The sequence below is a fragment of the Oenanthe melanoleuca genome, chromosome 4 (genome assembly GCF_029582105.1).
Source record: "Oenanthe melanoleuca isolate GR-GAL-2019-014 chromosome 4, OMel1.0, whole genome shotgun sequence".
In the NCBI taxonomy this organism is placed as follows: Eukaryota; Metazoa; Chordata; class Aves; order Passeriformes; family Muscicapidae; genus Oenanthe; species Oenanthe melanoleuca.
Window position 1 is genome coordinate 48808923 of NC_079337.1, and position 23726 is coordinate 48832648.

The 23726-nt window shown below is 34.9% G+C and overlaps 1 protein-coding gene across 1 annotated transcript; it reads right to left on the reverse strand.

Annotated features, from left to right (window-relative positions):
- Positions 1 to 293: 293 nt before the first annotated feature.
- Positions 294 to 11916, reverse strand: DTHD1 (death domain containing 1). The gene is given in 10 exon segments (XM_056490854.1): positions 294 to 1235; positions 1799 to 1856; positions 5113 to 5357; positions 6545 to 6834; positions 7367 to 7531; positions 8339 to 8583; positions 9370 to 9549; positions 10198 to 10525; positions 11019 to 11829; positions 11832 to 11916. Coding segments are annotated over 10 exon segments (2697 nt in total). The 3' UTR covers positions 294 to 945.
- Positions 11917 to 23726: the final 11810 nt, after the last annotated feature.

Genomic DNA, 23726 nt, shown 5'->3' on the forward strand with positions numbered 1-23726 from the left:
AGAAGTCAGCTTAGTGTTTAGATAAATTTCTGGTGTGTTTTATGAGGTGGATTGCAATATAGAAGTAAATAGCAGAAGATGGTAAATTAAATATTATTTCAGTAGAAACACCATTATAGAACCTTTCACTTGCTCTGACTTTAAAATAAGGTTAATCCTATTATGTATTTTGGAAATAAATTATTTTTTTAGAGATTGAAAATATGAATAAGGAATGACACAAATACTTCTGGTTTACTATCTATGACTTCAATACAATAACTTAGCATAACAAACAAAATGTCAAAGCCATAAGTTTTAAAATTTTTATGAAGAAATAGTTATTTTTACACATTCGATGGTAACCTAAAATACTGTTACAATGACAGTTTAAAGTGAGGCAACAAATATCATAAATTCAGGAAAGCTAACCCTGAAATCTTGTATGATATTCACAAGGATGAAAAATATTCATGGTGAATATAAAAGTAGAATTAAGTACTAACAAATGTGAACATAGGAAGAAGTTACCTCTATCTGTACATTAGTACATCTGAAATATTTTGTAGTAATTAATATATAGAGTAGTCCATATATTATAGAACGATTCATATGATTTTGAGATATTGAATAATTTCTAATGTTTAAGATATGTAGAAATATTGTGTTGACTGAATATGGCATGTGCAAACAGTTAAAGTCCTCAGAAATCTGTGCAGATAGGTTTATAATTCTTCATACTTGTATTTTCAATATCTCACTTTTCTGTATAAGAAATAGTCACTTTTATCAAGCAAGGCCATGGCTATTATACTTTGCTTTAGTAAAGAGGTTGCAAAGTAACAAATAAATGGCCTTATCCTGACTGATGTCCCTGTCACTTGTTTATCCAGAAGTATCATGGAAATATTCATACACTTCAACAAGAAAGAAGACAAATGGGGCTGTGAGTTGCCAGTGATTCTGTCAAGTGAACACCTTATTTTGCCACTTTAAACAAAGTTCTTCTGAAAGATCACTTCTGCCACTCTTCTGCAGATAGCGAGACAGCAGCTGCTGTTTATCAGCCGACTTTGGAAGGGTCTTTTTCCAGCAGCAAAGCAGCTCATAGATCTGGTGTGTTAAATTATCAGGGCACTTCAGCCGAACAAGCTGAAGTACGCTCCGTCGAACAGGTAAACGTAAAGCACACAATGATGTGTTATCTTCTGCAAGCTCTTCTGCAAGCCAGAACAGCAACTTGTCCCACTGGGCCTCTGAAGGGCAAAAATTAGTGAAGTAAGAATAAATCTTCCTTTTTTTTTGAAAAGCTTTTTAAAGCTGGAGGTTCAGTGGGTAAGCTCCCCAAATAAACAGGGTGTGTTTTATACTTTGGTGGAAACCATCATCCTATCTCATTTCTGATGCCATTTTTGTTAACTGCTCTGCAGTATGAAATGGATTCAGTCAAGAGCAGATTTAGCAATGATGTGCTTCTTTTGGAACTGAATGGGGAAACTCAGCAAGAAAATAAAAGGGTTTCAATATTTACTGCAACTGATTCATAAATTAAAATGGAGCTTTCCAGTACAAACTGAATTTCCTTATTGACAAAATTATATGCTATTCAAGAATCCCACCATAACAGTATCTTACAAGAGCTTTTGTATTTCCTGGTAAACAGACCTTTTTACCTTTGACTATCTCTTAACACATTAACTATTTTCTTCCTGGTATTGTCAAGTGTCAGTAACAGCTGAAACAAATCTTAGAATTAAAAAAAAATAGTAAATATAGCTCTGTTTTTATATTGATATTAATTTAATGGTTGTTTTCTTACCTGATGAATCAGAAAAAAATCTTTTTGTGCTTTGTGGATGGTGGATCAATTTTTCATGCTATTAGAGAAAATATGTTGAGAAAAGAGAAATTATGATGAGTAAGAGGTGAGGCATATGATTTGGGAGTGGACTGCAGTGAAATCCTGGGGCTTTAACTCTTAGCATTTATATTTTTTTCTACTTACATAAAATGTTTTCATTGTTATTAAAAACCAATTAACACCATCAGCAAGTATAAAAGAGTATATAGCTATTAAAATAAATTAGTAAAATTTTCATCTATCAAATGGATATTTATTATCTCTTATAAAAAGTTCATCATTCATGAAATTTTACAAATGTTTGATTAATAGCATTATGCCATAAGTAATGTATAGAAACTGGGTGTATAGAAGATCTGCATAGAACCTTCATAGATGCTACAGATTCTAATTTTGAATACTGCATTACCTTTGCCTTCCTTTCAAGGAAAAGAACAATTTTTAGATATGCAGTAGTTCTTGTTAGGTCGGGTAACCACACTGTATTTGTAGCTACAATTATTAATTTTAGATTGTTCAGCTTTTAATAAAACATCATGAAAAATCATCAAAATTCCAAAGATAAGTTCCATTATAAAGTAGAAAGTTTTTCCTCTTTCTTCCTCCAAATAGTGGAAAGAAAAAAATTCTTTGTCCTGTTTTAGCTATGGCTGAGAAAGATTAAAGTCTTCTGGGCTTTAGTGTTGTTAACACTGCATATAGAACAATAAATTACTTAAGCATTGAGCAAAAAAAGAGATTAGTTTGTATGAAGTAAAATTCAGATTTTTTTTTGTTCAAAAATGAAATTATCCTCTTTCAGTGCCTATGTTATTTTTGTCACACACATTCAGTTGTGTTACCTGGCTGTTTATTCACAGCTCCCCGAGGGGGATTTGCCTGAGGTTTATTCACTGATCTTCTGTTTTTCATTTGGAAATTAAGAGCATGAAACTCTGACTGTAAAAGTTATTCTTTTCTTTCTGATATACTGAGCATCATGGAGCTTATCTTATTCACTTGGATAATACAGACTTTAAATATTGTTCAGTATTTGGAGAGTCTCAAATGTAGTGAACTGCACAGCCATAAGGTCAATGTATTCATCACCATTACCTATTGTGAATTAAACAACTTTTCATCAAGCCTGTACACAGTCATCCTGGGAGGTGATTTCAGTGTGCACAAGATGCACACATTACACACTGTGTAAACCATCCTGTGCTGTACTGCTCTTGAGCTCTTGGGGGTTGGAATTTCAAAGGACCCTTCCAACCCAAATTATTACATCATTCTATGATCTGAATCTAGCTCATTTTGCACGTTTCTACAGCAAGTCTGTCATTGGATGTGCCCCAGTGTGAAAATATAATGACATTGCTTAAAAGCTCTCAGAATAAAAGGAATATAAAGTTCTTCCAGAAGGGGGCATTGCTTTTCTTCCAAGACTCAGCTTTTTTCTGGCTTTGTTTCATTATGCATTTGTATTTAAACTATTTTCATTTATTAATGAGAATTTACCTCAAAGGTCTGTATTAGATTTTCAGAGTTATTGTAGATGAACTCAATTATTCGTGCGCTGACTTTAATCTGAACCACTTTATGATGCCTAATGTTAAAATAGTAGTAAAAATTGTAAGAATTGAAAATTAGTATTGTCCAGAAATAGTGTAATAATATACAATGCATTAGATCTAAAACAGTAAATTGCCTTTAAAGATTAAGTGTCTGTGATGAAGTGCTAAATTCACCCATGGTTCAGCTGCACTAGCATGTGGTCCTGCTGTTCTGGTTGACAGCGTAAGTAAAATACTCTTAGCAGTCAAAGCAGTTTTCTAGTCTGGAAAGCCCTTCAATTAGCCAAGCAACTGCCTTTCAGAAGCAGGGGATAGCATGCTATTCTGCTGTTAGACAGTCATTAGACATGAAACTTCAGCAGAATAGTAATTACATAATATCTATATGTATTACAGCAATCTATTTTTGCAAAGCGTTCCCAGCCGGTAACATTGATGTGCTCTGTCAAATGGATCTCTCAGACATGACCAGAGCCTAGTAGCATATTAAACAGGATGGACAGAAAAGGAGAAATTAATCTTTTACCTCCTTAGCCCACTGTCTCACATAAATACAAAAATCTTTGAAATCAGTAGATATGCACACACGTACTTGACATCAGAACCTAATGTGCTATATCTGGCTTGTGTTGAACAAAATAGGTTAGAGGAACAAGTGTTTTCTGTTGCTGAGGAAATGAAAGCACCATAAGTAGGAATCATCCAGACTAATTCTGTAAAAATATATATTTAAAGTAAAAACTGATGTGAATGTTTGTATACAAAGTAAAAAACCACTATTTTGACCACTGTCACAAATATATTTGTAAGTGGATAATGATGGCATTTACATATAAAAAATGGCTTATGATTGTATAGTTCTCTAAAAAAGAAATTTAGGTGGGAATTTTACAAAAAATTAGTGAAAATGTAGTAGTCAGAATAGCTGCCTTTAAAAGATTCCATCTGTCGTTGTCACAACCAAAACCAGATATTCCAGATTCTTTTAATTATCATCTAGAAAAAAAGAAATTTGGTTGAGAAAAGTGTGAAGACAATTAAATTCAAAAAGAGAGACATGCTACTGCTTGTCACCACAGATTTAGACCAAGTGTTTCTGTAGATAATTTGATACTAAAATATTTTCAACTTTGATAGCAGTAGTTTAGTGGAAGCATTTTGTGCAGTATAGTGTGCTGGTACATAGGCTCTTTGAGAAGTTTACAGTGAGATTTCATTGCAGGAATATTAAAGATTAATTTATATGGCATTAGCTTTCACCAGAGATTGAGATAATTTCCCACATGATTGTATTGCAAAGGTTAATCAGGAATAATAGAATAATCAGGTGATAGGTGGAAGACAGGTTACTATTTAATACTAATTAAAAGTATTTAATGATCCTACAACTTGCAATTCTGTGCTCCCAAGATGATGAAACAAGGATGATATAACTGAAACTTCAGTAATAATTTCACAGTGCCATAACATCTGGGAAGAGTAAATGGGTGAAAATTTTCTGCTAGAATTTTTTCCATGCTTCTACTTGGATACAGGTCCCTCCCTACAGCTAAGAGAAATCCTGAGAATGTTTGTATATTGATGAGGCACCAGAAGTCCATCAGTAACTCCTGATTTTATCTGTAAATCAAAAATCATACCAAGATCCTTTTTCTAATAAATATATGGTGAGGCAGAAAGGGAAATGTCTCTGTTATTATCAAGTGAGAAACGCACCTTTGGCAATGTTAATGCTAATTTGCACAGTGGAGCCTGGTGTTGATATTCATGATATGGTAAGTTTTGTTCCCATTTCTTTGGTATCATCTCTCTGGTAATTTTATAAAACACTGCTGTTCCTTTGTAATGAGGTGAGCTGTAGTTACCATATTCATCCACTACTTTAATTTGGAGCTCCATCCTTGGCTGTCTTTGTGAATGAAATATCAGTCTGTAGGCTTTCCTGAAGTCTTCTCCATTCTCTGCAGTCCATATAAAAATTTTTTTTAATTTCTTTTTTTTTCAGATGCACAGCATCTAAAATAATTCATCAGCATAAGTCAAGTAAAGGTAATCACATAACATTTGGTTGTTCCTTGGTTGTTCTTTATTATTATTACTTTATTTTATGTCTGAGATCAGTCTGCTTCAGCAGTAGGCATATCTTTGCAGCTATCTTTCCTAGCTCTTTAATAGTTGGCTTAAAGAGTAAGTGGTGAAGGCTGTGCTACAAGAACAGAAAAGGAGGTATAACATAGAGAAGAATATAAAAAAATAAGAAGGTGCTGTGAACAGAATCAGAAGAATATGCTTTCTGGTTATTCAGGATGGATGTCTATCTGTAACAAAAAAAGGAATGACAGTAGAGGGGTAGATGCATTTCAAGGTTTTCTAAACCCATTTATTTGATGCATCTAAATACACTATTCTTTGTGTATATCAGCAGACATTTCTCAGGGGCTGGAGACTCCTATTTTTGAAGAATATTCCTTTCTTTAGGGTACATGCAGTTTTCAATGGAAGTTTATGTCCAAAATGTTCAGAGGGCCAAATACATATTTATATGTTCAATCTAAAACAGATGAAAGAGGTTACATGCAGTTTTGGGTGAAAACCTTCCAGAGGCTTCTTATCTCTTTTTCCCTTTAAGCAAGTCTCTGAATGGTGGCAGCCACTACATGGAACTTTCTAGGCTGCTAGCAGAAATGGCATCACCCTCTCTCTCTCATCATCTCAATTTACAGTGCAACTCACAACAGGCAATATTTTGCCTTGGTTTCTTGCCCACTCTAAGAGAATTTATACAGACAAAACAGCAGACAGAAATCTGTAATTTGAAAATAATACTTAAAATACCATATGTTTCTGAGGGACCAGGTTTCACAGAATTTACAGGGGTTTAAGAGATCTCTACAGATCATCTTGTCCAACTCTGAAAGCAGGGTCACCTGAGCACAGTGCTCAGGAACTCGTTCAGGTAGTACATTTTCTTTACAGCTGGAGTAGTTTCCCATTAATCTCCACATTCCTTTCTTTGACAAGAAACAAAACACTGAAATAACTAATTGTACTGTGACTAACTTCAATTTACCAGTGTCCCCATATAGCATTTTTAAATAGCTGTGGTAATTGATAATGTTCATACACGTGCATGAATTAATTGCCTTACCTGAAGCAGAAATATTTCCTCTAAATCTAAAATGAATCTGCTCTCCTTGTCTTAATGGGAACTGATGTGTAGGTTCTGGGGGACCAAAATAACCCTCCTCATGGAGATTTTGAAGTTCATTGGTCAATTCTTTGGAGGCAGATAGCAAAACCACTATTTTATACGGGTTTTCTCTCTTCTGATACAGTATCACATTAGCCATGGTGCTACAGAGAGCTTCTTCCAGAGCCTGAGCAAAGAGGAGAAGATAGTTGTTTTCCAAAAGGAATGAAAGGCGAACGACCACAAAGCTGTATGAAAAGGGGAAAAAAATAGGAAAGAAAATTAAATTTAAAAACTTTATTTTAAATAACGTTATCAACTGCAAATAATTTATTGTTATAAACATTATGGGAACTTTTATTACTCTCTTTTCATCCTTGTTTCCAACAGAGAAAAAGGTGGAAATTTGCTTGTGTTTGTAGTGTTAAGTTGAATATGTAGGTATGATTTCGAATACATATGAATTTTACATGAAAGTAAGTTAATATTTCATAAGAATTATTTTTTTAAAAATTGGGGTTTTTTTTAGTTAGAGAGCCAAATCACATTTGCCAATTAAGACTGATATCTGCATTTCCTGTTTCCAGTTTCTATGAACTATATTGTATACATTCTATAAATGAAAAATTGGGGTTTTTTTGTAATTATGGTCAACAAACCTAAGAGCAAGTTAATGGTTAAAAATGGATGATTTCTTAGCACTTCTAATTTCCATTTAATTGTGAACACAGAACTAAACATTTCAGTAAATAAAATTTTGTTAAATTATTCATACATTACCTTTCTAAATGCTTGTTTAGTTCAAAAGATACAAGCCCATTCTGTGCATTCTGGATTATAACATCATCAAACACCTTCCACCCCTCTTCTTTGTTTCCATGACCTAATAATTTCAAAGTATCACTGAGATTGTCCCCACTTTTTCTCACAGAAGTGCTCACAGCCCTGGAAAATCAAGTAACTATAGAAAAAAACAACATGAAAATAGTTCTGCAGAAAAAGTAACCTTGTGTTTGTACCTTATATCCCCCTCTGCTTTCCCTGATGACTTTTTCTGGTTTACCCACCTTGCTTAAAATCAGTATCTGGAAATATACTCCAGAGTATGTGAATGATATAATTTTTTTTCGGTTCTCCAGAAACTGCTGAAATGTAGAGATTATAATTTTTTTTAGGAGTTCCCATGTTTTAATGCTTTTTAAAGACATGCCAAAAAGCCTGTTTTAGAAATATTGTACTGCATACTTTAGAAAAATCGGGACCTTTATCTAGTGTGTAAAACTGACCTAGTATAAACCATTGTGCCATGCATTTTGATTCAGGCAACCCTGAAATGTGTAGAAGTAGAGATGAGAAAATTCACAAGTCAGACTCAAATCAGCTTGGTGTGTTACAAACACAGCAGCTTTAAGTCGTGTCTATTCTTTGTGTTCAATATATTTGACTTTGTTGAAAATGCCTGAATATTTATTGCTGAAAAAACCTCAGTCTTCATTCGGACTCTTGCTAGAAATATAGTGGTTAGCATATTTAAAGAATACACATCCAAGAATGTATTAATTTTTCTGGTGAAAATACAGCATTAAGATTTTGAGGGTTTGCTCTAGTGTTTCTAACAATGCTCATAGTTATTGCAGTCTATATTCAAGAACAATTTTTAATTTTTAATACAAGAAATTATAAACCAACAACTGTTAAAATTAATTGACTTTGATGTTTTAAAAAATGGTGAATTTGAAGTGAGGTTCTTACCAGGGATGGTATGCTGCAGCAACCCTCTTCACTGTAGCACTAATGGCTCTTGTGTGCCCTGTCTCATCTCCTCGCCTTTTTTTGTCTGGGTTTGGAGGACAGGGTAGAGTAACAGTGACTGAGCTGTTAAAGGGTTGGCCTGAAGGATGCTGGACATGAACCATTACACTAGTAGATATGACTGAGTGATACATATCATGCCTTGCTTTCAATGCTGAAATCAATGATGGCTCAATTGGCTGAACCTAAATGTAGAAATAAATTGTACAATCAACTTGCAAAAAAATTCTTCCATTACATGTCGGGATATTTTTAGAAATTAGATTATCTTTTGAATATCACAGAAGTCAGACTCCTCTCTTTAACCCAAGAACAGCCTTACCCAAGTAACAGCACTTTATACAAAGCACAGAAAAATGCTTGAAAGTCATAAAAAACTAGAACTTTTATTGCCTAAAATATTTATATTGTTTTGTTCCTGATTAGAGTTCAAGTTTTGAAACTCATGAGCTTCCTCAGATTTTGAAAAATTTCTGGAATTTTTCTAAACTGTATTTTTTTATAATTTTAGTTTCTTCATACTTCCAAATTAACATCTTAATGGAGAAAGGGAGAAACATAACTGAAGCACAATTTGAGACTATACTCAACCTAAGACTAGCACATGATAAAAACTTTTTGTTGCACTTGCTGGCATGAAAGATGAAGTCAAGTGAGAAAAATGGTTCCACTAATTTAACATCTGGGACAAGCAATTAAAATTTTGAGTTGACACATCTTTATTAAAAACAACTATATTTTCAGAACAATATCAAACAAAGGTAGATAGATCTTTTTAGCTAAAGATATCCCTGACATGTGGTTTTAACAAAGCTGACAGGAAATCTGCATGTACAGGATGTGAAGCTGCAACCACTTCTTGTCAACTTCTGATATTGGAAGAGATTGCACTGTAACATCATTGGCATACTCACTTCTGAACTGATCATATAACAGGCTTATGGAACAAATATCACATGTTTCAAGCTTACCTTTAACTGCATAGGTGCTGGAGAACTGAATACTTCTGGATGGTAATGGAAAGAGATTCTAGAATCCATGTTCAGCTTTTGTAGGAGTCCTATCTTTGGAACAGTAAATGTTTCCTTCTTTAAGCATGATAACACAGAAAAAACACCCAGATGATAAATTTTCACTTCTGCAAAGCTTTCCTGAGTAAAGAGAATGTGGGGTTAGAGTATTGGAGGGAAAGGAGGCTGTTTCACACTTTGAGAAGGTAACATTCTCTATAGAGCAAAGTATGAAATGAAAATAAATAGAATATTATTGCCCCCTGCAGGCCCAAGTGATCCCTAGTCATCATGTGATATTCAAATTCCAGTGTGTGATTAGGGTGAAATGAAATAAGCTTAAACTAGGTCATGAATCTGGTCCAATGCAATACTTCTTAATTTAAAAAAAGAGAACCAGCCTGTGTTCATTTGATGTAGAATTTATACTTATGGAACTGTGTTACTCTGTTGTGATCTAAATGCACAGTAATTCCCCCAAAGCTTTACTTTTATCAAATAATGCAAATAATTACACTTATTTACAATAATAATGAAATATTATTCAACCATTATTATTGTGGGATCTAACACTTGCTTAACATTGCTAGTGAAAAAAAAATAATGTTATTAAATAGTAGTTCTCAAATAGAATTACTGCTTGAGAATGTAGAAAGAAAAGTTCTGTTTAACCACATATTATGATGGGCAATATGATTTAATAATGACAACTTTATTTGAAAAATTCCAGAGAGACATAACTAGAACCTGAAATGATGCTTTTACAATGCTTTGATAAGGGTTACTCACCTTATGGTTTCCTTGGTGTCCTTGCAAAGAAATAGGAGTTAAGTAGTTTGACTGAAAGTTCATATCAGTCACCTTCACCATAATCTCCCGATAATTTCCTCTGAAGCATGATGTAAATGGGATTGCAATGTTGATAGGGAAAAGTAGTTTTTCATAATCATTACATTCAATACTGATGACATTGCTGACCAGCTCCTCAGAGTCATCCACCACCAAGGAACTACTGTCATTGAGTATATTACACTTCAGATTCTCCAGAACACTTGAAGGGGCTTTAATAAAACAAGCTATTTCCTGTTTATTTTTACCACACCCTTTGACTAGAAATCTATTTAAAAAAAAAAAAAAAAGAGTAGGGTAGTGTCTCATATTTTTAATTAAATACTTCAATGTAATGATGTGCTATAATGAAACATAAGAAGATAATTCAGAAAAATATATTTATGAATAAATGAGAAAGTCATGAAGATTTTTATGTTTAGCCTGTTTCAGAAGAGCTTACAAAGTACTGTAAATCTGATGAATTGCAGTCTTTTCCTACTAATTTCCAACAATCTGAGGTTTATTGACTTTACTGGCAGTAACTCAGTCCCTCTCTGGCATAAAAAAAAATTATGCAAATAGAACCTTAGCATTTACTTTAGGCCAAAGGGAAAGATCTTCACTGCACATGTTCAAATGGTAAACTTGTTATGTGCGTGACCAGCAAGTGTTCCGCACTTGTATATTGAGTTTCTGAACCCACACATGTTTATAAGGTAATAAGCAATAATTATGTATATCTCTTCTTAAAAAAAAAAAAAAAAAGAATATATGCTTACTCTTTGTTCATCCAGTATCTAGATTTTTGTACTTCTGAATCACTCACAGAAGGATTCACATCAGTAAGATCATAGGTTTGTGCTGAAGATGTGAAGGTACTTAGGTAATTTCTAAAAATGTCATTATTTTTTTCCATTTTACTGTCTTCTATTTTCTCTGTCAGTCTGTGCTCTTCACTTTCTAGCCCTTTTAAATTGTCCCTTACTACTTCCTTTTTCTCTTCCTCAAAATAATTTATGATGCTTCTGCCATTAATGTCTTTCAATGTTCCAGACAGAATGTCTTCCTCACTGCTTGTGAGAGCATCCTGAAAAGCCAGTTCTGGAGGCTTTTCAGTAACAGAGCTATCTCCATGAAGTTTATCCTTTTCATTGCACTCTTTTTTCTCTGTAAAAGAGATGGTCAGTAGTTGGTGTTCACCATCTTCCTTTTTCATTGGAGAGTCTCTGCTGGTGTCCTGTTCTTGAGCAGATTTATTTTCAGCTAAGGATACAACTTTTCCCACAGTTTTAATTTCATTTGTGTGGGTTTGATTAACATTTTGACCTTCTGTCTTGTTCAGGGAAGGAGTTCTTTGGAATTGCTGACAGGAACTGGAAGATGCTTGCACAGAGTCTGTTGCTTCTCCTTCCGAATAATGCACATCTGTTTCTCTAAAAGCATTTTCACCAGTCTGGTTCCAAGAACCACTATCTTGTCTGCAGCTTTCAGCATAAAATTTATTTTCTGCCTCTTGAAGGTGTGAGATGGTATTTGTCAAGTACTCCTTCACTTTCTGCAGATAATCTATAATTTCATTGTATTCTGAGGGAAAAAATAAATAACCAATTAAATTTTGCCATGAAAGGTAGACAAAAATGTAAAAACGATTATACACATCCTTATTGAATTCCACATAGTCCCACAGAACCATTCAATACATGAAGCACACCCTATTTCCTGGCTTCCATTTTGTATTTTTACATCTATTGCTATTCAGGTGGAGTCAATTTCTAAAGAACTGAATATAAACAAGTACATTTTTGTACTTGTCTATGAACAACCATGTGTATATTTGTCAAAGTTTTACTCTGCCAACTAAAGATCAGACACTAGCTGAATTCTTAATGACAATCAATGCGAAGCATGGTATTGATAAAGTATGGTCCAATCAATTTGGCAAGATCTTTAAAACTAAATGTAGTATTTCCTGCAAAGTCTAATGTGTAGGACTCTAGCAAGGCTGTTATACATGAATGTAATTTTAAACTCAGACCTTAGCAGCTCTGAATTTTTGCTGTGAAGAACAGATGTTAACACAAAACCACCAGCCTGCATGTAATGCTGAAGCTCAGTAGTTTGTAATATCCAGTATAGGAATGGTGAAGGTTGCCCTTGTATGTAATTAAAATCACTTTGTGAAGAAGAATGCACAAAAAGCACACAATCACTATGTGCCATTCATGTAAGATTTTAACCTATATTTTATGATGTCTTATTTTTCTTATCTTGCACCTTTTCTTAGAAATTACTCCAGATATTCTCTCCAAGGATTTAAAATGTATTACTTAGAGCTCTCCCCACATCTTATTGCTGCCTTCCTCTATAACTGTAGTGGTATCTTCATTAGTTAGATATATTGCAAACATTGGAAAATTTTTTGCTTATTTCTGTTTGCTGCATGAGATCTTGGATAATTTTGTTTTAAAGACTAAATCTCCTGAAAGTCAATAAAATAAAACAATAGTACACAGTGTGGTGTGCTATCCACTTGCAATGTGCAGATATACACAAGGAAAGGAAAACAGAAAGGGCTGCTACAAGTCTTACAGGAAGTCTTTGTCTTAACAGTCATGTTTTTAACAATGTCATATGAGGTAAATAAATACCTCAACGTTTTCAGCTTGGAAAATACTTTTATTAAGAATGCCATCACATATCAATGAGTGATATTATGTCATCTAGATAGGCCTCTCATCTCTATTTATATCTGATTAATTCAAAACTACAAAAAGTACAGTTCAGAATAGTTTTTTTCTTATTTAACTTGGTCAAAAACTTATTCCCTTCTAATACTTCCAAGTGATTTATTAGACTTTGACTATATTTGGAAAAAAAATAAAGAAAAAAGGAAGCAAATACATTTAAAAATATTGTTTGCACTGGTAGTTTAAAAAGAATTATCATTTTACTGTTTTTCCACAGGCACTGAAAAAGTAGAGAAGAAATTCTTGACAGTTTAACAGTTTAACAGGTCTGAGAAATAAAACAAAAGATTGGAAATAACAGAGCTTTGTTTGCAGAAGAGGCTGTAAAAGACCACTTCCCAGTTTCACTGTAAGGCAAAGTTCAAGTTTAGGCAAAGCTACGAAAATTTACATTTCCCCCCTGATTTTTGCATTTTCTAAACAAAACTAAAAAATCCTCAAACAAATTGTACAGTCCCTTAAACTTCCCTAAAATCAAATTTGAAGATAACAGGGTAATTCAAAACAATGGCATTTTCCTATGCTGTAAATGTGACTTTTCTAATGTGGGCAAGAAAAGATACTGCCTTGTAACCATATACTATCCAATTGTGTCACATGGAAAGACACTTTTTGCATTCAATTACAAGGTTAACCATGAAATAAGTCTTCTTTTGTGTTTTTCCCATCCCCCATCTTTTTTCTAACACTTTGCTTTCTGTGCTTTTTCTGATGTTTGATAACACAGCTTTAGAATACAGAAGTAGTTTATATGCAACTGTCTCCAAACCTCTTTGCCCAGTGCTTTTTGGAAGGAGAATGATTCTTGGAAACTGGCAAAAAAAAATTGAAAAAAATCACATAAACTATGAGGTCAACAGGAGAGTTAGCTTGTTTGGAGCCTAGAAGGAGGCTTTTAAAAGCCAAATGTTTTGTTATTACAGACTTATAAATTTGTAGGTCAAGACTCAGAAACATAAGCATAGGTAAACATTTCTGTCTGCAATCTCTTTCTCTCTTTGCATCATAGAATCATGAGAATGACAGAATGGTTTGAATTGAAATGAGATGATCTTTAAGGTTCTTTCCAACCTTCCTTCCTGTCATGGGCAGAGACACTTTCTAGTAGATCAGATTGCTAAAAGCCTCATCCAGCCTGGCCTTGAACACTTTCAGGAATGGGGCTGCCTTCCTGTTCTCTGCCTTCTTCTCCCTCTTCCTGTGTCTCATTACTCTCTAAGTAAAGAATTTCTTCCTAACATCTTCCTAATATCTAATCTAAATCTCTCCTCTTTTAGTTTAAAACTGTTCCCTCGTGTTCTAGCACTATATGTAATACTGTCCATGTAAAAAAAAAAAAATCACTCTTCCTCTTTTTTGAAAGCCTCTTTTAAGGATTAGAAGAAAGCAACAAGGTGTCCCCAGAGCCGTCTCCAGCCTGAACACCTCCAGCTTGCTCAACCTCTCTTAAAAGGACAGATGCTCTGATCCCTCTGATCATCTTCATGGCCTTCCTTTGGACCTGCTCCAAATCCATATCCTTGTGCTGGAGACTCCAGAGCTTTAGTAGTACTTCAGGTGAGGTCTCACAAGGGTGGAGTAGAGAGGGAGAATCACCTTCCCTGGCTGTTAGAGACTCTTCTTTTGAGGTTTAACGCTGATAGACCTCAGATAGAAATGTTAGTTTTCTCTTCTTCTTTGATAAATGTTCATTATCATGTTGATGTCCACCTACTGCAGGACTGAGCTGAGCATGGAGCAAAGCCCCTGTGAAAAGATATTTAAGAAAGGAGAAAACTGAGGACTGAGGAAAAAAGTCTGAGAACCAGTCCTGTGAACAACAAGGTCAGAGAAGAAGGAAGAGAAGGTACTGCAGACATGGGGCAGAGATTCCCTTGCAGCCCATGGAGCCCAGACTGGAGCAGATATGGGGAGGACCTGATACCAAGGAAAGTAGATATTCCCTGAAGGAACTGCAGGCTGTTTAGAATCCATTTTTTCCTGACAGGAACTGAGGACCATGGGAAGGACTTACAGTGGAGCACAGTAAAGAATAGGCAGGAAGGAGTGTAGAGGGAACTGCTATGGACAGAGTGTTGCCCTCATTTGCCATCATTGCCCTGAACTCCTCAGGAAGGAGAAGAGGTAAAAGAATTGGGAATCAAGGACTAAAGTTGAGAGTGGAAAAAAAAAAGTGGTGAAGAAAAGGTCTTATTTCAATGTTTTGACTTTACTTCTCACTATCCAAATCCATTTAAACTGACAATAAATTAAATTATTTTTTTCTCTAAATTTAGTCTATTTTTCCCATGATGGTAATTTTAAATGTTTTTCTGTATATCAACTCAGGATTTTTTTCATCTTATTTTCTTTCCATTTCCTGTTGAAGAGGGGGTAGTAAGTTACTGGGTTGGCATCTGGTGTCTGGCCAAGATAACTCCACTAAAGTATAGTGCACATAAAACTTTAAACAAGCCTATTTAGTTAATTTTGCCTTTTTCTATAATTATAATGAGAATATAATGAGAACACATAATGAGAATTATGAGTCTCACACTGGATCTCATGGAATGACTCAAAAACAGTGTAATACAAAGTGGGAATATTAATTAATTTGGTCTAATGAATTACCAAGTACTGAAATACTATCAAATTAAAATTAAGGTCCCCCAGCATCATCAGACAGCAGAACTCAGAATCTAATATACCCAGTGTGTCTGCTTATAGGTAAGTCCTTCCATACTTGCCTGGACTTCCAGTCAATTCCTTGTATTTATCATGGAGAGCACTCAGCAATTGGCAGGTGTCTTGAACAATTTCTGTAACATCCTTGAGCTGCTGACTGAGAGATCTGCTCAGCTCTTTTGCTAAAGAGGCCAGTCCAAGCACATACTCCTCCAAACCTCCTTTATCCAGATCACTTTTCAGAAGCATGTCTCTCACCAGAAAGTTCAGGTAACAGATTTTTCCTAGGACTTGTCCTGATTTCCCTGCAGGTGGAATCTTACTTTCAGCCATATCTATTTTAGATTCAGAATATGCTGAAATACAATTTTTTTTTTTTTTCTGCTCAAACACTTCCACAAGTTGTTGTCCTTGGTCAGGCTACTACACTGTTTAGCACTTCTAGCCTAAACAGAAATTTTAAAAGTACTCTATTCCACAAACCAAACTCTAGCTGAGAAACTCTGAGTTGATGTTGACTATTAAGAAGTTACTAGGTGATGGGAAGGAGTGGCTGTTCTGTAACTACTGGTAAGTATTGCCAGGAGATGCCAATGTACACCACACACCTTCAAGGGAGGTTATGTAACTCAGTTATGCAGCAGTGACTTAAAATTTCAGGATATCTGAGCAATTTCTTACTTCAGTGGCTACAAATGATTAGTACTTATGAAATCAAGTTTGAATGGTTATTTACAATTATATACTCACCAACAATGACAGACAGGACACACAGAATCACCAGATTGAAAGAGACCTTCAAGATCATCGAGTCCACCCCGTGTCCTAACACTGAACTAAACCATGGCACTGAGGGTCACATCCAGTCTTTTTTAAACACATACAGGGATTGTGACTCTATCACCTCCCTGGGCAGACCATTCCAGTACTTTATCACTCTTTCCATAAAAAGGTTTTTCCTAACATCCAACCTAAATTTCATTTGGCACAGCTGAAGACTGTATCCTCTCATTCTGTCAGTGTTGCCTGGAGAAAGAGACCAATCCCCATCTGACTACAAACACCTCTCAGGAAGTTGTAGAGTGATAAGGTCACCCCTGAGTCTCCTTTTCTCCAGGCTAAACACCCCTAGCTCCCTCAGCCATTCCTCACATGGTTTGTGTTCCAAGCCCCTCACCAGCCTTGTTGCCTCCTCTGGACACACTCAAGTGTCTCAAGGTCCTTCCTAAACTGAGGGGCCAGAACTGGACACAGCACTCAAGGTGTGGCCTCACCAGTACCGAGTACAGGGGAAGAATGACCTCCCTGCTCCTGCTGGCCACGCTATTCCTGATTCAGGCCAGGATGCTGTAGGTCTTCTAGGCCACCAGGGCCTTGCAGGCTCATGTCCACTTGGCTGTCAAGCAGTACCCCCAGCCATTTAATTTTTAAACATATCCCATGACAATAAATGAGTCAGTAACGGCCACTTAAATTACAGTTGACTCTTCCAGGTTTTTTACACTTCAGCAGTCTTAAAGAGAATGTATATTTAGGCTGTCTGATGATCTGATGATCAGCATTTTAAGGTCTTGAAATTCAATGATTCATATAGGAAAACCATTGTTTTAGTTAGAAAAAAAAAAAAGTATGTTCCGCATCCTATCTTAATTTCAGTGCCACTGCTGGCCTATGAAAACCTATTTATTATATTTTGCTATCAATTCACTGTTTCTCCTTAGTTGAAGAAGGTGATAAATTATGTAAATGGAATTTCTTAACCTTTGATGCTGTTCACTGAATAGTCTTATAATTTAAGGCTGGTGTTTATGTACCATATTGACAAGCATTAGATAATGTAACTATAAAGCCTTTGGGAACAATCATGTGGTTTTTACTTGACACAAACTCTTGCCCAAAGAGATCAAGCTGGTGCAGTAGTAGCTTTCAGGGCTCTGTCTACCCCCATGGGCTTCCGTGGTCCAGATCAGGCTCACCTGGTGAGTGCAGGTGATAAGCTGTGGCATGCTTTGAAGCTTTCTGTACTCTACAGATTGTAAAAGAAAATGTTGATGCAATTAGTATATTATAATTGGAAGCCAGGAAGAGTAAATAAAGTAGGCAACACAAGTTACTCAAATGCACTACAGTATATATCTTCTGAAAATATATGACTGCCCATATTAATATATAGTATAGAGTACCCAAGAAAATAATATTGTGATATCACACGTGAATTCAGTGCAATATGATAAAGAATTTAGCATAAAGGTTATTTAGATAGAATAAAATTTATATCATACGGTAAATGCTAGAGTCACTTTAATCTTGTACTTTTCTGAAGTTAATTCATCCTGGATTTAGTTCACCCTGGATTGGTTACTGAGATGGTGTACTGTGCAGCTCACCAGTTACAATGAGGATGTTGAGACTTTAGGAATAAGCAGACTTGATAAGTACAGTACTATTCTATTCTCCAGCAGTCAAGTTTAACAGTGAAAGTATAGTTTTCTCTTTCAGCCTTTACTACAGAAAATCTGAGCAGAGGAAAAAAGACACAGATATACAAAGAGACACACAAAACCAGTCCAGGGATATCTGATCACAAGTAACTCTCTAAGATTTTGCCACTGTGGATCCTCAGCCTCACTGGAAATCCCTGCCTGAAACACATCCTTTAACTGAAAAAAATCAGACCTGTAGTGGTAGGATGAAGACAAAAGCTGTCATATTATCCACTGCCCATAGACATGAGTAAGTTACTTTTACAACAGACTCACAAGAAAAGAGACATAGGTGTCCAGCAACCCAATTGTTAAAGTAGGTCCAGGTAGGTAATGTAACACAAAAGGAAGAAAATGAATATCATGTATGGAAGAAATAAAAGTGCAAAATTAATTGTGATAAATATAGAATTTTTACTAGATTTTGTTTCTTTCAGGTCTTGTGATGTTATTTATTTATATGTGAAAGAACTAATAACAAAAGACCTGTGCAGTCATTCTTAAAGTTTAGTTATCCACAGAAATGTGATTTTTAAAAGAGCAATCTTCAACAAAGCTACATCAGCAGAAAAAAAACAAGTTAGTAAAATTAGCTCTGTGCTTGATTTTGTTTTAAAATAATCCCTGTTCCTGGGTTACATTCACATTTAACTATATTCTCTAAGTATTTGAAAAGTCCTTTTAAAAAAGTGCTTTTTCATCCATATTAATTACTAGCCTTGGATGCAGGAAGAACAAAATATCCAATTTAGAAAAACAACGATGAAATCACACATTTAAATTAAATGACCCTTTAGCAGATATTCATGTTCTTTTCAGAATACTTTAGAAGTGTTTCATAGCTGATAACAAAGGAAGTGGACTTTGTTCTGCTAGGAAAAGAGATTAGAGTGTATGGTGCAGATCCAATAAGTTCTTCCTATATACTCTGCATGTAATGCAAAGTTCAGTATGTGACAATGAATGCATTTTGGTGTGTTTATTGATCTATTTATATTTGAAAACGTGTAATGGTTATTCTCCCCATCTCTGGTATTCTAAGGCCCAAGTTAAAAAGTATAAGAAAAACTAAGAAAGTGCTACAGATGCACTGTGCCATAGAATTTATGTCATATGTTCATAGTAAGATACTACCCAGGCAGCTTGTCTACTTTAAACAGTTAGCATTGTACATTTCAGGCTCTTGCTCAATTTGCTACTTAGAAAAGAGACAGAAAGCTAAGGAAACTGTTGGTGAAATGGGACGTATACAGTAAAACTTCAAAGACTTGATACCACTCAGCTTCTAACTTAACCTAGTAACTTTACAAGAAATTATTCATGGACAGATGGGGTATCTTCACATTAAGTTTTCTATTGAAGTGTTATTTGTATATACAGTAAGCTTCCAGTTTAACACCTTTGATAGCATCAGAATGCTGTGAAGTGAGTCAGCTATAATGAGTTGCTTTATTTGGTTGGGCAGAGAGCAGTGAGGAAAAGAGAAAACAGAAGGGAGAGAACAAGTTGTTCAGAGATGTTATTCCAAAGAACACTGTACCTGGAAGTGTTCAAGGCAAGTTTGGATGGAGCTCGGAGCAACCCCCCTCTGGTGAAAGATGTTCCTGCCCATGGCAAGGGATTGGGATTTGATGATCTTTGAAATCCCTTCCAACCCTGGCCACTCTACAATTCTAAGATTCTATGATAATATGAATTCATCAGACCTAAATAACAGTGTGAAATTGTGTTTAACTATACACAATTTCAGGTGTGATTGTACTATGGAATTTTTTTCTCTAGAAATAGTTCTGTGATGTTTATTATATTTCGTTACTTTCCATGACAAATTTGCTTAAGCAACAAGTAAAATGAAAGAGAGAAGGAAGTGCCTGAAATGGTGACCTTTAAATCTAATAGCATTGTTAAAAGTGTCAAATGTGGTTTCTGTTGAATTCAAATTAGGCAATGCTGTGGAGATAAAATCTTAATGATGTGTGATTCATTATAATTCAATGAACTGTACAAAGATAAATATGGGGAAAAAATTACCACTTTGATGTACAGGAAATTTCCTCAGAGGGATTTATTTTCAAGTAAGTTAAACAATGCTCCATTAAACTTCTCAAAGATGACAGAAAGCTATGTCAAGGTAACCAAATCCCCTAAATGAGACAAATAGCAAAGAAATAAAAAAAAACCCTGAACATTCCACATGCTTTGAAGATGCATTTGTACTCAAAAAGCTTGAAAACATTTAAATATGAGAGGCAGAAGTGCTAGAATAAGGTCCCACTTGGAACACAGGTGCTTTGACAAAAGTATTAAAGCCACTAGATTTAGATTTTCTAGTGACAGATTTCATGCAGAAATCCTAGTCAGCAACTAGAAACCTTTCATTTACAGCAGGAGCTTAACTCCCTTGCACTGCTAGAATAAATTGTCTGCTTTCATTTCTAGGCTTGTGAATTCAAGCAGTATAAATAAATATGCAGTAAAACAATACTGCAGGAAAGATTCTCAGCCCTGTAGGTTAATGGATGTACCAATACAGAGGGAAGTGGGGGATCACCAGCCCATAGGGCTGTATCCAGAGGTTTGGGTGCAGGCCTAGGAGAGGACTTGGAGTGGGTTAGTCCAGGCAGATGTCTGTCCAGTATTGTGTGCTTTGGCAAAAGACAGCAGACAGAACCTGAACTTCCTGGAACCTCACGTTGTATTTTGGATTGCTAAGTTTGCAGACTTGTGTTGAAAGTGAAGTCAAGTTCAATGTTTCTAATTCACCCATCACCACTATATGAGAGGTGTTAATTAGAGCAAATTTTACCGTTGGTTTACAAGTAGTTCTATGATAATTAAGAGCATGTAAATTAATCTAATAACTTCTTGAGAGAACTTTGCATGTGCAGTTGAGTGTTATGTACAATATGTAAGCCAAAAACTTAATTCAGATTTAACTGTGACCACAATTAGTAAAGGAAAGAAAAACATCAATACATTGTAAAAGTAATTAGTACTCTGTGGTATCACTTTTACACATTTATTTCAAAAGTCATATATCAATATCAAAGTAGCTAAAGGAACTACTTCATGAGTCCATCAGTAGTTTTAACAAGACATAGGCTGCATTAAGTTCAAACTTACAGCCATTAAAAGAAGATGGCAAAACTGAATATAATTGTGTTATCATACCTATATAAAATTACATTAATAGCTTATAAAATGATAGTTTAAAAATCCATCATATGGTACAGGGAACTATCTTACAAAGCTTCCTAGAAATCAAACTGATTATTAATTACATTAAAATATAAGGTATGGGTCAAATTGGCTTACAGGTCTGTCTGAGTAAAAATGGAGGCTGGTATCCAGTGTGACATACAAAGGTAACTGACTTATAACGCATTGAGTAAGTGGATGACAGGAATTCCAAGGACACATAAACTGCTGACAGAAAATGCAAAAACTGAATTTAGATCTAGTGATTATTCTTATCTGCAGTCCTATCATTCTTCTGAAACTTTGTATAATTTTGTTTTACCCTGAGTGAAAAATATTAGCTTGTGATGGAACACTGCTTGTGAAAACTGTAATGATTTATTTAATTTCTAAGGTTAGTTTTCCTGATATTTTATTAACAATAACATCAATATTATACCATAATAGTAATAGAGAGGCTCAAATCATAAAAGGCCTAGATATTCACCTGCTGGTTGATTGAGGTGTAGCTAACATTTCATTTCCTATGATGCTTCATAAGCTCCAAAATCTAAATATTCAACCTTCTCAACACCCTGAGGAGACTGGTGGATTAATTCTATTACCTCTGCTTTGAAGAGGAGCAAATGAGACAGAACCAATCACAGAACAAGTTCAGAACTTAAACCTTGCTTGGACTGTGTTTAATAAGAATATTATTTGTTTTTTTTTTTCCCACGAGAAAGTGAAATAATCTCATTTAAAGTCACAAATAAACTCAGGTCTCCTGTGCATTTTTAGGTAGCTGACAAACTTCATGTAAATATCAGAGCTACTTGTAAGTCACCTGTAAAGGAAGGAGTAGAAGATGTTTTTCCTATTTTATCTTATCAATTGGCTGTTTGTGCAGCTGGATTTGGAGCTTTTAAATATAATAAATATGCAGCAAGTAGAACTGATATGTAGTTTTAAAAATATACACATCTAGAAATTACAATATTTGAATTTGGAAAATGTCTGACTAGTTTGAATCAGTTTCATTGTAAGCTTAATGAAGAATAAGGAATGTGGCAAACATCTATTCTGGTATATGACAAACCACACAGAGTGTGGAAATCTGATATATATTTATATCTTAAGAATTAGTTCTTGTACAGTTTGATTATATTATTCCATCTTTACTTAAACACAGACTTACAGGGTTATTCTTATGTTGTTAAAAACAAAACAACAACAAAAAAAATCAGGTCACTATCAATCACTGGAAAACAGGCTTTTTAAAGGGTTTTGTAATGACAAATATGAGCTGGAAGGTATTAGCATATTCACTATGAATGACCTTATATGGTTAAACATATTTTACTGTACAGAAGCCCAAATATCTTTCAGAGAATATAGCAGAAGTCATGCAGCTCCTATTTATAATTAATTTCTAGACTGAAATTTTGTCTTGATCTACTAAAAACACCTGCCTACCTAACACTTATTCATGACAGCAACAGAGAAACTCAAAGGAAGTTATCAGATAACAAAACTTCTGCAGTTTCCAGGTCTATCAGCAGATTTTTAAAACCCAGTCTTATCAACAAGTCTTAGAATAGTACTCTTCCTTATGTCATATCTGAATTACACCAAAATTAGCAAGATGCAATTTCCTGCTAGATTTTTGTAAGACTTCTTTTGTTACTGTAGTGTTAGCTGCCATCCCATGCTCATTAGAGAACTATATGCTGTAGATAAATTAGAGACTTAAGAGTTTTCTTGAAAGATGATATATTATGCTACTTGATTTCTAACAAAGAGTAAAACACCGCAGATCAAATTCTACTACTTTATTTCTAACAAAGAATAAAACATCATATGGATTTGTGTGATACTGATAATGTAATTTAGATAAAGAAAAATGTCAAGAAAAGTCCCTAAACCCTTAATAGCACAATGTGACTTAAAATTATCTCATCTATATTGCAATTTTTCTGGACATAATGCAAACAGAAAGAAGTAAGCACAACTGGGTATGTGTTTAATGCTTATTTCTCCCATTCCTTGCCCTCTCCCAAAGAAACACACTGAAAAATATTTTTTCAGTTCTCGTGATACAGTACTGTGGTCAAGGAAACTAAGTAAGTAAAACTCTGGCTGAGACACAGTGTGTACTGGTGCAGTGTCTGTGCTCTGAGGGAAGATACCACTGCACAGCTATAAACGTGCTGAGGGCAATCTCCTTCCATGTGTGTTCCGTGTCAGGGTCTGACACCTGTTTTTTAAAGACAAATGCTGAGTGGACTGTTATCTACGGTCTCTGCCACTGGCCCAGCTACACAGGCAAATCACACGGGTCCCTGGAAGAGGAAGAAAAGTGGGCTTTATGGAAGGACTTGGGAAATTCTTGACAGAGAAAGGAGCACAAGGGTTT